Source organism: Manduca sexta, chromosome 23 (genome assembly GCF_014839805.1).
Source record: "Manduca sexta isolate Smith_Timp_Sample1 chromosome 23, JHU_Msex_v1.0, whole genome shotgun sequence".
NCBI classification, from domain to species: Eukaryota; Metazoa; Arthropoda; class Insecta; order Lepidoptera; family Sphingidae; genus Manduca; species Manduca sexta.
The window spans coordinates 7385301-7398315 of NC_051137.1; the positions used below are offsets into that span (position 1 = coordinate 7385301).

Below are 13015 nucleotides of genomic sequence, written 5' to 3' on the forward strand. Positions count from 1 at the left end.
AGCTGTGGCATTATAATATGCACCAGGCACTTAATCATCAGGTCGCGTCGCTTCGGTACAAGATGAACTAGTTTAAAATCCGTGTGTATTTCGCATGATATTGGCTAGCTTTTCGATTCTCGGGTAATGCGTTTCACGCTACTTATCTATCTATATGATCTATCTATATTATTATATAAAGCTGAAGAGTTTGATAGTTTCTTTTAATGCGCTAATCTCAGGAACCACGGGTTCGAATAAAAAAACATTTTAGTGTCGGATAGCCCATTTATCAACGGAGGCTATAGGCTATATAATATCATGCTATGACCAATAGAAGTGGAGAATAAATGAAAAATGTTGCCAAAACGGAGAAAATTGATTTCTTTTGAGAGTTTCCATTGCGCTGCGTAAACGAGCGCGTCAAACGCGTATGTCAGGATTATTCCTCTTAAAAAGTTAATTCTAAATATTAATAAAAAAAAAGTTCCCCGCCGCATATGTCTGCCTGTCTGAATGCGATAAACTTAAAAATAGATAGCAGATTTCAATTAAGTTTAGTATGGAGATTGTTTGAGACCCTAGAGAAAATATAAGTTACCATCTAATTCAGGAAAATATATAGCGGGACTTTTATACCGGTAAACTCTTTCATGCGAGCGAAGCCGTGGGCAAAAGCTAGTTTATGTTATTAGGATCTCCTTGATTGCATTGTGATTATGCACAGAATTTGGAGTCAGTTCACGTATATATACCGCTAATAATATATTCCTCCTCGTATGATTTTAGACCTTTTTAAATTAGTCTTTAGACGTAACATTCCAAAATAAAGCCGTATGCTAATCATTTTCAAATAACATGATTAGTTTCCATTGACGTTAGCTTCTTACTATTTATGCATTTCCTCCACACGCAAATCGAACGCAATATAAATGACCAATTTCTCAATAGAGACAATAAAATTGGATAAGTGAAAATTAGTCATGTTATTAGAAAAGTAAATAAGAGCCTCATCATGTTATATTAAAAGTGCAAGGAATGCACGTCAGTCTTTAATAGAATAAAAGTATTCAATGTTACATAATTTGAGATTGCGATTTTAAATGCTCTACCAACGTACAATTCCATTGTTTTTTCATATGAAAGTGATATTTTTTGTTTAGCTACAAATTTACCCAGAGTCCAGATATTAGATCATCACCTAAAGAGCCTCTAGTGTCGGCAGGAATCGTGAAAAAAATAAATAATTTTGTCACAATTTCAAAACATATAAAACATTACGTTGTTCAAAATGAATGTCGTGTTTCCTAATTGAACCAAAAAAAAACGAATTGAGAAATAAAAAAATCTAGAATTTTTGTTCTAATTTTAGTGAACATAAACAAAATACACTACTAAGCCTACTATCATGTAATGGATACTGTTTTACGGAAAATCGAAATGACGTTACAGTAATAACTGGCTACCTATTCAATTTCTTCAAATCAAACCCACCATTTATATTTTAATAAATGGTGTTATCCGCATAAATAAGATACATGATTATAAGATATGAGTATTGAGTAAATTTCATTCATACAGAAATTTTGTGAATCTTCCGCAAAATCATTTTTTTTTATACGGAAGTAGATAAGTATATGTTTACGTTAATTAAAACATTATCCACTTGGTTATAAAAAGTATGATAATATAACAGCTCTCATCTGCAAACACTTGGCCGATGTAGTGTTCAATATGGTGAGGAAATGCTGCGAAAATTCCCTAACAATCGATCGATGGGTGGACACCGTAATCGTGTGGATTGGTCGATGGGCGTGGTGGTTGTTATCATCGAGGTGGCGTCGGCCAATGGCGTAAAAGCGGTGATAAGAGGGTTGGGGGTGCAAGGCGGGGTAGCGTCAGTGCGCCGAACGGAGCCAGCCAGGGCGGCCGCCTGACAGCCATGCTGGGCACCATGATGTATCCCGGAGCCGAGGATGCCGAGTTGGAGGACATGCGCGTGCCGCCGATACAGCTCGACCATCTTCCCGAGGTGTTCCTATGTACGTAGTGGTGTGTGTGTGTGTGTGTGTGTAACCCTTTATAGTGCTTTCATTTTTATTAATGTTTACTAAGAAGTTGGGGTGTATACATTCGCATTTAATATTATTCGCGAAAAAGTTTGATCAGCCATGTGACCTAAGTTGACCACAAGGCATAAGTGTTGAGATGTTTTGGCTTAATGGAGTGTCAAAATGATGGAATTTTGTTTTAAATAATTACGCATCTGTTTTGCATAGTATTTTATAGTTTTCATTTATGGTGTGCTATCGAGCAATATATTTGTGGAGTAATGTATAATATATATTATGATGAAATAGATGCCCTTTTGACTTATTCAAATGACGTGTGATATTTATCTACTACGTGAGTCGTTCTGTAGAATACTGATATCAATAATAATGGAGTTCCCTAAAATGAGATACATCGATGCATCATACCATAAAACAATCTAAGACCGGATCGTAAATTAGATTTCATTGTATGTGTTAATGTGTAGTGTTCAATATGGTAAGTAAATTTAATTTTAATTGTATGTCTAATTCGATTTTCCAACTTATTTATCTATTATTTTAAATGTATGTATGTCGAGGTCAACAATTACTAGCACACAGAATATGAAAACATTTTTTGTAATTCGTGGCTCAGTTATTTAAATCTTAAAAAACTAATTTTAAATTCTAATTTCGTTAACGGTGTATAACTGTCTTTTGACATATTCTTTATACTATATCATTATGGAGAGTCGCTTTGAATTTTTAGAGCCGCTTAGACTGAAGCAATATTAGAAAATATTTATTGTTCTTATTAATAAAAGTGATTATGCTATATTCAAAATTTCTAATTCAATGCATGTAATATATCTTATCAACCGGATTCTTAAAGTTAACATGGGCTGAATTAAAAAATTACAAAGCTATCGTGTTCTAAACTAGCCTATTACTTTTACTTTCTAAAAAATACAGCTAAATACTACAATACATTAACAATTAAATACTAATCCCATACAAATAAATTTAAATTTTATAAGCTTTAACTTAATAATTAACTATATTAACATAACATATTCTCCCGTCAAGCAAGATTGTGTAAATAGTGGCCTAATTACACCCGTGGAGCTCCTGGAATGGAGTCCCTCGCCAGTGCCGAATCCAGTGATCTTTTTCTAGGCCATAATAAGACTATTATTGTTTGCAAAAGGTATCTGTAAAATAGCGTGAACGTGAAGTCTGTGCACAAGGGCCCGAGGCAAGTCGGCTTCAGTTCTTATAAGATAAGAAAAAAAAGTTTTTTGTAACTTAGCATGGATTATATAATATTTCTGGAAGACCAACGCAGTGAATTCTTTTGTATGTCAATGTTCTATGTGTTGTTGCTATTGGATGTAACCAGTCGTGTTATCATCAGGCGACCGGCTCGCTCATTTCGTCATTCAGTATTAAAATTATGTAAAATAGATAACAAAACACTATCATATCGTAAATCTTGAGTTAGTGAAGTCATCTTGAATATTGGACCGAAATTATATTGATCTCGTATGGTCCGATACGGTTATCATGTAATGATATTTTAAGACATTGGAATGGAAATATTGACATATAGTAACTTATACATCGTGAATTGTAAGTTAACTATCCCAAAATACAAGGATTTGTTTAATAGTGTCGGCGGAAAACAAAAATATTGCAGTTTCTATTGTCACTAAAATAATATACCTTAGCATAAAGAAAAACAAAAACAAAACCAAAATATTATGAAAAGATATATAAATCTGCAAGTGACAGAAATTAATAAGTTCATATTATTTGTTCTTCAGTAAGATAAAAATAAATGTTCGCAGCAAATCACGTAAAATTAACACACTAAATAACTACCTTAAAAGAAGATTCTATGTCCGTGCAAATAATGTAAAAAATCTAAATTAATTTTGTATTCAACTGCACTAAAAGAATGCGTTCCTTACTCTGGAAAAATAACACAGAAAATGTCGATGTACGGATAAACATATTGTTACGAAAACAAGGAAGTGAAGTGTTTTACAAAATAAAAAAATATACCTACTATATTTTTATAACCAAACCTAAAATAGACATATAATTTATGTGCGTTGGGATGGCCTTGAAATGTTAAGACATTATGTGATGCATGTTTGAAAATTATCCCTTAGGATAGTTTTCACTTTGTTGTCACTGTTTTAGGTTTAAGTACATTAAGTCAAACTAGTATACAACTAGCCCGTTGATTCATTTACGATTAGACTAATTTTCCCTACTCTATCATCATCAAGATTATTTTGTATCCTATTACTATCTGTACAATAATATTATCAATTAAATAATAAAACGGTTTTATATTATATATACATAAACTACAACTCATAGCGAATTGTTTATTTATAATCATTAACTCATAATATTATAGTACTTAGCTTTGATATCATTAAGTATTATACGTTTCGCTTTTAAATCCCACTATTATTTTACTCCTATTTCTACTATTTTACTTTAGATTAAAAGGATACTCCTTTTAAGTGAAAGAGTAGTAAATTTAAGAATTAATAGATGTAATACTATTTATAAAAAATATTAGAAATTTATGAATTAATATGTCATCCAGTATTTACCAGCAGTTTTAAATACGTAAGTCACAATTTAAAAAGTAAAGACAGAGACTGGTGTAGAAGCTTATTGATGCCAATGCCTTTGCTTAGTCAGAAATGCTTCATCTGTTTGTTTGTTGCGCAGCTAGTATCCCGAAGTGCGGCGGTTGTCACGAGATGATCGTGGACCGATACGTGCTGAAGGTGTCCGACAGGACATGGCATGCCGGCTGCTTACGCTGCGTGGAATGCAGGGCGATGCTGTCCGGCAAATGTTTCGCAAGAAATAACCAACTCTACTGCACAGATGATTTCTTCAAGTAAGCCTCCATTTTACATTTATGCAATGTTGCATTTCAAATTAAAAATAAATGTATGTATTTAACCAATAAACAGTGTGACGTTAAGGTTTTATGTTTACTGAGAAGCTACATTGATCATTTGAATACATAATACTACCTTACTATATTTTATATATTATTTACAGAAAACACAATGTCAAATTTGTTTGCTGGTAGAACTTTTGCCTCAAATCTACGAATCGTAAAACTCCAAGGCAAAAATATATATGCATTACTATTCTATCTTATCATGTCCTTTGATTAAAGGTCAGGCCTTTTGTAAATACATAGCAAATTTCTTTGCATATTATTTATCTCGAAAATGACTATCAGGCGGTGGTACGAATTATTGAAAATGTATTTTATAGCTGAGGAATGTAGCCTATATTTACTGAACTGTAAGACCTTGTTTCCAGGTCAAAGGCCAGCAATATTTTCTGCCAGTTTTTCAATTTGAAAGTAGGAATAGTTTGCGATTAGATTTCCGTTCGACTTGGCAATAACCTCGGCTCTATCGCACAATACATTGGAAATATCAACTAAGCATGGGTGCATTTCACAAAACATCCACTACTTTTAGATAATAAACATGACAAGTGGTAATTTGCTGTAAAATATTTTAGTAGGAGGCATTGATGGTAAAAACAAAGTAGTTTAATATTTCTATGAGCCAAATAAGTTTGGTGTTTTTCAAATGACTATAGCAATTGAAGTTAAAATGAATTAAAAGGTATCAAAAATAGACATAGTCCTATGGAATATACGTTTGTGTGGCAGATTAAGTATAATTTAGTTCAATTTATTTGAAGTTTCTGCCTAAGTCGTTATGTAATTTAATAAATGATGGCTAACTTTGATAAATGAATGTCAAATTAAATTCTATCTATCACGTTGATAATGTTTTTGCGATTGCGGCTGTTGTCCTAGGCGGTTCGGCACCAAGTGTGCTGGGTGCGGGCAGGGCATTCCGCCGACGCAAGTGGTGCGCCGCGCTCAGGCCCACGTCTACCATCTGCGGTGCTTCGCGTGTGCGGCCTGCGCCAGGACACTTAATACTGGAGACGAATTCTACCTCATGGAGGATGGGAAGCTCGTCTGCAAACCTGATTACGAAGCAGCTCGTGCAAAAGGTTAATACATTAGTCCTATTTATTTGAATGCAAATACTTGCGTTTATGTAAATGCTATGATAAAAAAATATACTCGATTTCAGAAAGGATTTGTATGTAAACCTTTGCCTCAGAAAAAAAAATTGTTTAAAAAAACAATCAAATCCGTTCTGTTTTTATATTTTGAAAGTACTCAAATCAGTGTAGATGTACCGTGCGCAGGTGGTGAAGGCTCGTTGGATGGCGACGCAGCGAGCAAGAGACCGCGTACTACCATCACTGCAAAACAACTTGAGACACTGAAGAGTGCGTACAGCAGCAGTCCGAAACCGGCGAGACATGTCAGAGAACAACTAGCGCATGACACCGGCTTGGACATGCGAGTGGTGCAAGTCTGGTTTCAGAACAGGTGAGTCTTTAAATATTATTGAATGAAGTATACGAGCGGTCACCCCGCGATCTAAATTCGACTGCAATTCATTATTTTTTTAGGTTTCAAGGTTATTATATTTTTTATGCACTCCTTCCCTATATGAACTTTAATAATTATGCCAAATCTCTAAGTCCTGTGTGCGCATAATGTCCTTAAAAAGGCGTATTTAAATATTTGTTTCACGTATAAATAATATATAGGTTAGTTAAATGAGTGAAGTGTGAAGTGATTTCAATCTCGCGTGATCACAAATTTTACCTAATTATTAAAAAAAAATTACTTCCAAAGACGTCTTACTTTCTTAGTCTTACCCGATTTCTTACATTAATTTAGATTTATAAATATTTCGTTCAATCAACTCTTTTACGTAACTAAAGCGCAAGTAAAAGATAGTTAATGAATAAAATTACTATCACAAGGTATTATTAATAGGGAAATATAATTATTTTAGCCAATGTGCCTACTATTCAGCTATCTGCTTTCTGGTTATTAATATTGTATCACCCAATTGTAGCTCGTGGTTGTCGCCTTGCTACATTTAAACTGTACTGCTGCCGACTATGTGAAATCAATTGCGAGAAGTTTATTGAGAAAATATTCACCCAGTTCGGCTTATAGCGCTTTTTAGGTTTTTCATAATCATTATCTCCTAATTATCGAATTAATAAATAACTTACACTTTACATATGTTAAAATGTAGGCGTGTTTAGAAAAAAATGTTCTAATGTAACAATTACTGGATAATAATTTTCTTTTAGTCTGAACGGTCATGAATTATGCATGCATTTGATATCGTAAACCATACAAAATAAAGCGAGACATTCGGATATCATATAATCGATCATGCATGGCGTAAACCGTGTGGAAACGAAACCACGTTAAACAGATTTTGAAATGGTTAGTGACTTAACAAGACGTAAACAGAGATTAGAAGTTTTACGACCACCAAGCTTTAAACTAGCGTTTCTAGTACATTTGATATAGTATCTAACTGCGTCATTGTCGATTACCAGCCGCGGATGTACACAAGAGCGTTATGGGCATTATTTAGCCCTCTGTGGATTTCTTGAGACCTCTACCCTCATTAAAGACAGTAGAAAGTAGAAACTATATATCAAATAAAAAAAACAGTTTATAAGAGTGTAGTATAAGTAGTTAACACTAAACCAAAACTGTTGATTTCTTTTTCAATAAATTCTTATGGTTGTGCTTGTTTGTTGATATGATGAAGACACACAAATTTTTACTATCCTCTTTTTTTTCTTATACCGTGCAATACCAATATCGTTATTGAGAATCGTTTTTTGACAAGATAGCAAATTATTTTATTAATTTGACTGGCCCCTAACTAGAATTAGCCCAATCCCTTCCCCTCCTCCAACCCTAGGTTCGTCCCTGCCGATTACGCATCAATTAGATTATAACCTAAGGGACGAGGAACACGAGTATGGTCAGTTGAAGAAGGAACCCACTGGAATTTCATACGATAAATATGCCACACAGTAAAATCATAAGTCATAAGTGAGTTGGCATAAAAAATGAATCGCGTGGTAATAGATAGGGTAATGTGAATGATAAGAGCGGATTATGATATCGCAAATAATTCAGGATTTTTATATGTAATGCGAAATATTACTCTATTATGTTTTGTAAATACGAAACAACTTGTGAATTTTATCTACTTAATATGTATTTTAATGACATAATATAAAGATAGGGATATTTTGTTTCCGGTTATTATCAGTCCTGTAAAAAGTCTGGTAGATAGATAATCCTGATTAAAATCATAGTAAAATTATATACCTATGATATAAGGATCTTTAATTATTTACTTGATCTTTCGTGCTTAGACGTAATGAGTTTGCTAACCAAACCAGAAAAAATATTGGTTGCGCTGGACATCCAGCTTCACACGTATGTATGAATAAATTGGACGTACCTACGCAAAAAGGATTTGACCCACAAAATTACACTTTTGAAATAGTAAAGATTCAAGTTTAAAACGTATTTTTGCTCATTGATATTTTATTTTATATTTTGTTAATAACAAGTTCAAATGAATATATTTTGACTAAAATGTTTTTACTAATGGAAAATATAGAGCTTATAGACTAGAACTAATTTGGCATACTCAGCTCATTTTCGACCATAGTGCGGGTTGAATCTTTTTTGCGTATCTATCTCCAATTATTTTGAAGGCAAAGTATATTAATGTAGATTTTCACCAATACGGTGAAATCCGGTAATAATGATATAGAAGAGAACACCTAATCTGGTTGTTGTATCCGATAGCCGTTATTAACAATATATATAATATATTTTTTATATATTGAAATAAATATTTAATTATACGTGTGGACTGGTTTGTAAACAAATTGGGAATAAATCGAAAGCAAAAAACTATTGTGACAAATTCTAAATCGTTAGAGGACGTTAAGACATGCAAGGTCTTAATATCACAAAAAGGTGAAACAAAAAATTTGTTTAACATTTTCGAAGCTTATAACATACAAAATTCTTTTATGTAATGATGGCTTCTTATATTATAAAGATATCTCGCTTCATCCAGTTTGGTAGTATGCGGTTTATTTATATAGGTGCATCGGACGAGACTAGCCATTTAGTCATTATAACCGGTTCAATTTGTAACCGATGTCTATTCTACTATAATTTTGAATTTAATGTTATTTGAAAAACACACATTATTTCTTTAATATTTTATTTGTGCACTTAAAAAGTGTTTCCCATTGTGCTACGATGTAAACAACCTAAGCAAATCCTTAATGTTCTAGTTGTACCTTTGTCGCATCGTCATCATGATGAACATGTGCATCTGTCTCTATATTTTCTAAAATCGCCAGTTTATAAGTTATAGCCTACGTTTACATGGGAAATATCAAAGAATCACAGGATAAGATAATGGAGATGCCATCATCGAACGAGAGCGTTGCAATGTCATGGACGATTCACGGTCAGAGCACACAAAAGAATACCAGCATTCAGCTTTGTGCTTTGTATGAAGTATTTTGTGTATAAGGGTATAGTCATCGGAACTATGTTTTGTGTCGCGTGAATGGGAATCGTTACGGCGCCGGTTACGCCCTGCACGGCCTCGGCTCGTAAACCTAGCCATATCACAACGCTCGACTTCTTTACTTTATGTTCTAGAACCGAAACCATACGCCATTCGTTTCAAAATTAACAATTGCTAACCGATCATGTTTTCATTTCGAGTAAGTATGAGAACGTTTTCATAATGGTGAAATTGACAATCAGAAACAACATGACTTAAATTATTATAAAGTAGGTTTATAAAATATTTTTCCATCAGGCGAATGGCATGGTCGTCTCATTTTATTCGTGTGTTTGAAAAAACCGGCTGCATAGCAAATAGTGTCGTGTTCTTACTAAGAGTGTAGGGGATTTCCGCGAGCTCTTGATGAACATCATCTATTTAATTTTACTTGAAATACTATAATAAATCGTCTATTATCATTCGTAGTATGCGTTTTTAGATGTGATTAAATTATGTTAAGATAAAAAACACATTACGGTAAAAGACGACTGTACAGGAATTTCCGATGCATTGTTATGTTACGCAAAAACATTATATATTATTATAATAATGTGCCCTAAGTCAGGCCTTTTTGTCAGATGTTTTAAAACTAATAAACTAAAAGCGTAAATACTTAAGTGTTTGTCTTGTTACTTAAATCGGATGAATAGAACTCATGTTTTATCTGCACTCATGAGTTGTCGGCATTTTTTTATAAAATCACCACATATAAAAAGAATTTCAAAGCATATTATCGAGATAAAGATGTGACAAACATCCATTTTATTGTCTGTTTATACAGGTATATTTATATATATTATTATATATAAATATATGTTTATATATATTATTGTAACCATGGAATAAAAGAAATAACGTTTAACTATTCGAGTAACCCTCTGAATTTTATTTAATGAGTTCCTAAATCTCCCACAGGATGCAGAGTATTTTCAATAAACCTGCTGCTATGAATTTATATTTTTCTTTTCACATTTTTGGTATACCTGAGGAAGAAGTACTTTAGATACAATTTAGTAAAGATTCTTGATAAATATATTTTTGATTTTTTTTGGTAAAATTTCAATTTATAACACATACAATCTAACTATAACACACGACTTTTACTTGCACTTGGCCGGTTTTTCATTAAAAGAAAACTTAAATAATAGCTCGTAAGCGCATTAAAGTATGCGTTGGTAGTCGTTTCATATCGTTCGGGGTCCCAGCGGGCCGCTGGGCCGGGCCGAGGCACTTTAATTAATCAAGGTCTTTGTTGAAAGCCTGCATCGGCCCCCCGCCGCTCGCTAATAAAAACACACGCAAACCATGTGCTGGGGTGTTCTGTTTGTTCAACATACATACTCACCATTATTTGTTTGAATTAAAACCGATTGAAGCGTTATGGATTTTTCCTACTGTGTAATTTCGCCAAAGGTTTTTGTAGAGTGTGCGCGATCCAAAAACGACATCGGAAACTTATAATCGCAAGCAAAGTAAATTGTTCCTATATGGCTTAAATTTATTAAATCGATACTAATTTAATATAATAATTAAAATCATACCGCAAAATTTAATGTAGAGTCACAGAAGTACAAAGTAAAGTATCTACCTATTTCCTTTTTATTTATGGACATTGTATAGTAATTAATAACATTAAAATATCGCTTTATGCACTTGCCAGATTCGTCTTATGACCATTTTGTTATAGACGGGCAAAAGAAAAGCGACTGAAGAAAGACGCAGGAAGGACGCGGTGGTCACAATACTTCAGATCAATGAAAAGCGGCGGCGGATCGCCTCGGCACGACCGACTGCTTGATAAGGACGAGCTCAAGATCGATTTGGATTCCTTCAGTCATCACGGTAAGCATGTTGTTAAACGCTCTTTTTACAGTAAACATTATATTAGCAAAATAATTACAGAATACAATTTTAGACATTTTTTGATAACCTCCAACCAGAGAGAATAATAGAATAGTCGCCGCGTGACAAAATTTCTCTTCGGCCAGTCTGACTGCGCAGCCGAATATTTCTGGCAACGCCCGATATCATTGACTAGGATAGCGGCGCTATGGAGGATTTTACCTACATTATGAATGAGCTGGTTTGAAGATAGTAGCTACTAGCTAATACCTACAATTGTTACCTAAACTCTTTTGGTGTATATGTGTGAAATGCTGCAGATTTGCTGTTGTGTTTTGTAAATTTTCCATTCCTTTCTTTAGATTAGTAACGCAAGCAAATTTCTATAGTTTTGACAGTGTTTATTTCTACTCGGTGGTGCGCTGCGTAAACAGATAAAGTTATGAAAAAACATGTATGACTCTTCCTCCGTATGAAATTATTCCTCTTCAAAAGTTGTAAAAAATATAATTATAAAACAAATCCTCTGCTGGATCTGTCTGCATGTGTGAAGACGATCAACTCAAAAAATACCCAACGTATTTCGAAAAATTTGGTATGGAAATAGTTTGAGACCCTTTTTTGGGAAGGACATAGGCCGCTTTTTATCTTCGAGCAAAAGCTAGTAAGCATATATGGTTAGAGACCCATAATTAGGTTTAATGAAACGTTTATGAATAAGAAAATAACGCTATCACTTTGGTTTAGAGCTAAGCAACGATAGCTATAGCACGGTGGCTTTGGGCGGTGAGGAGGGTTCTCCTGCAGGCGGCGGAAGTGCGGGCGCTACCGGCGCTCGGTACTCCTCCACTCCGCCTTACTTGCGCGCGCACTCGCCGCCGCACCCCCATTACCACTATCCTCCCGACCACCTCGTCTACACCAATATTGGTGAGTTATTGTAATATTACACTCTTATTCTTTGTTTAAACTGTGATGTGCTAGAGTTCAATTACTTTGCCAGTTTTGATGATTTGCAAAATATGTTTTTTAGTTTATTCACTTGATATTTTCGGCCGAGAACAAAAGAGCTGACGTCTTATGGGTATATTAGATTAAATTTGTAACTAGGTTAAGAATTGGCTAGAGCCAATTCTTAATTTCGTGCTTAGAATTAGTAAATGATCAATTTATCTCTTAACAAATTCAAGGGTCACAAGTTTAATCAGAGTTTTTAATTCAGCTACGTCTATAGGTCAAGCGATGAGCGGAGCAGGGATAGGCACGGGCGCAGGCACCGGCGGCGCGTCGGATCTTAGCAGCTCGTCGTCGCCGGCGGCGGGCGGGTACCCTGACTTCCCGCCGTCGCCGGACTCGTGGCTGGGCGAGCCGCACCACTACTCGCCGCGCGGCTTCCCCTAGCGGCGGCCGCCGCCGGCGCACGCGCAGCCCGCGCCCCCGCCGCCCGCCGCGCCCGCCGCGCCCGCCGCGCCGCCCGTGCACTACCTGCCGCACGCCCTCGCACCCCAGCCCCTCGAGCTCGTGGTGAAACGCGAGCTGTGATTTTTCCCATCCTAAATGACTATGATAAAGTTTATCAATTTTAAAATAAAATAT

At 34.9% G+C, this 13015-nt stretch overlaps 1 protein-coding gene across 4 annotated transcripts; it reads left to right on the forward strand.

Annotated features, from left to right (window-relative positions):
- Nucleotides 1-1896: 1896 nt before the first annotated feature.
- Nucleotides 1897-12859, forward strand: LOC115445064 (LIM/homeobox protein Lhx3). Of its 4 annotated transcripts, none has more exons than XM_037442022.1 (7): nucleotides 1897-2021; nucleotides 4764-4938; nucleotides 5887-6089; nucleotides 6276-6477; nucleotides 11265-11419; nucleotides 12167-12349; nucleotides 12642-12859. In XM_037442022.1, the coding sequence occupies exons 1-7, from the start codon at nucleotides 1922-1924 to the stop codon at nucleotides 12818-12820; spliced, it is 1197 nt and encodes a 398-aa protein (XP_037297919.1). In that variant the 5' UTR covers nucleotides 1897-1921; the 3' UTR covers nucleotides 12821-12859. The 4 variants fall into 4 exon arrangements, with proteins under 4 accessions (XP_037297919.1, XP_037297921.1, XP_037297920.1 ...); XM_037442024.1 differs by having other exon boundaries at nucleotides 6291-6477; XM_037442023.1 differs by having other exon boundaries at nucleotides 12654-12849.
- Nucleotides 12860-13015: the final 156 nt, after the last annotated feature.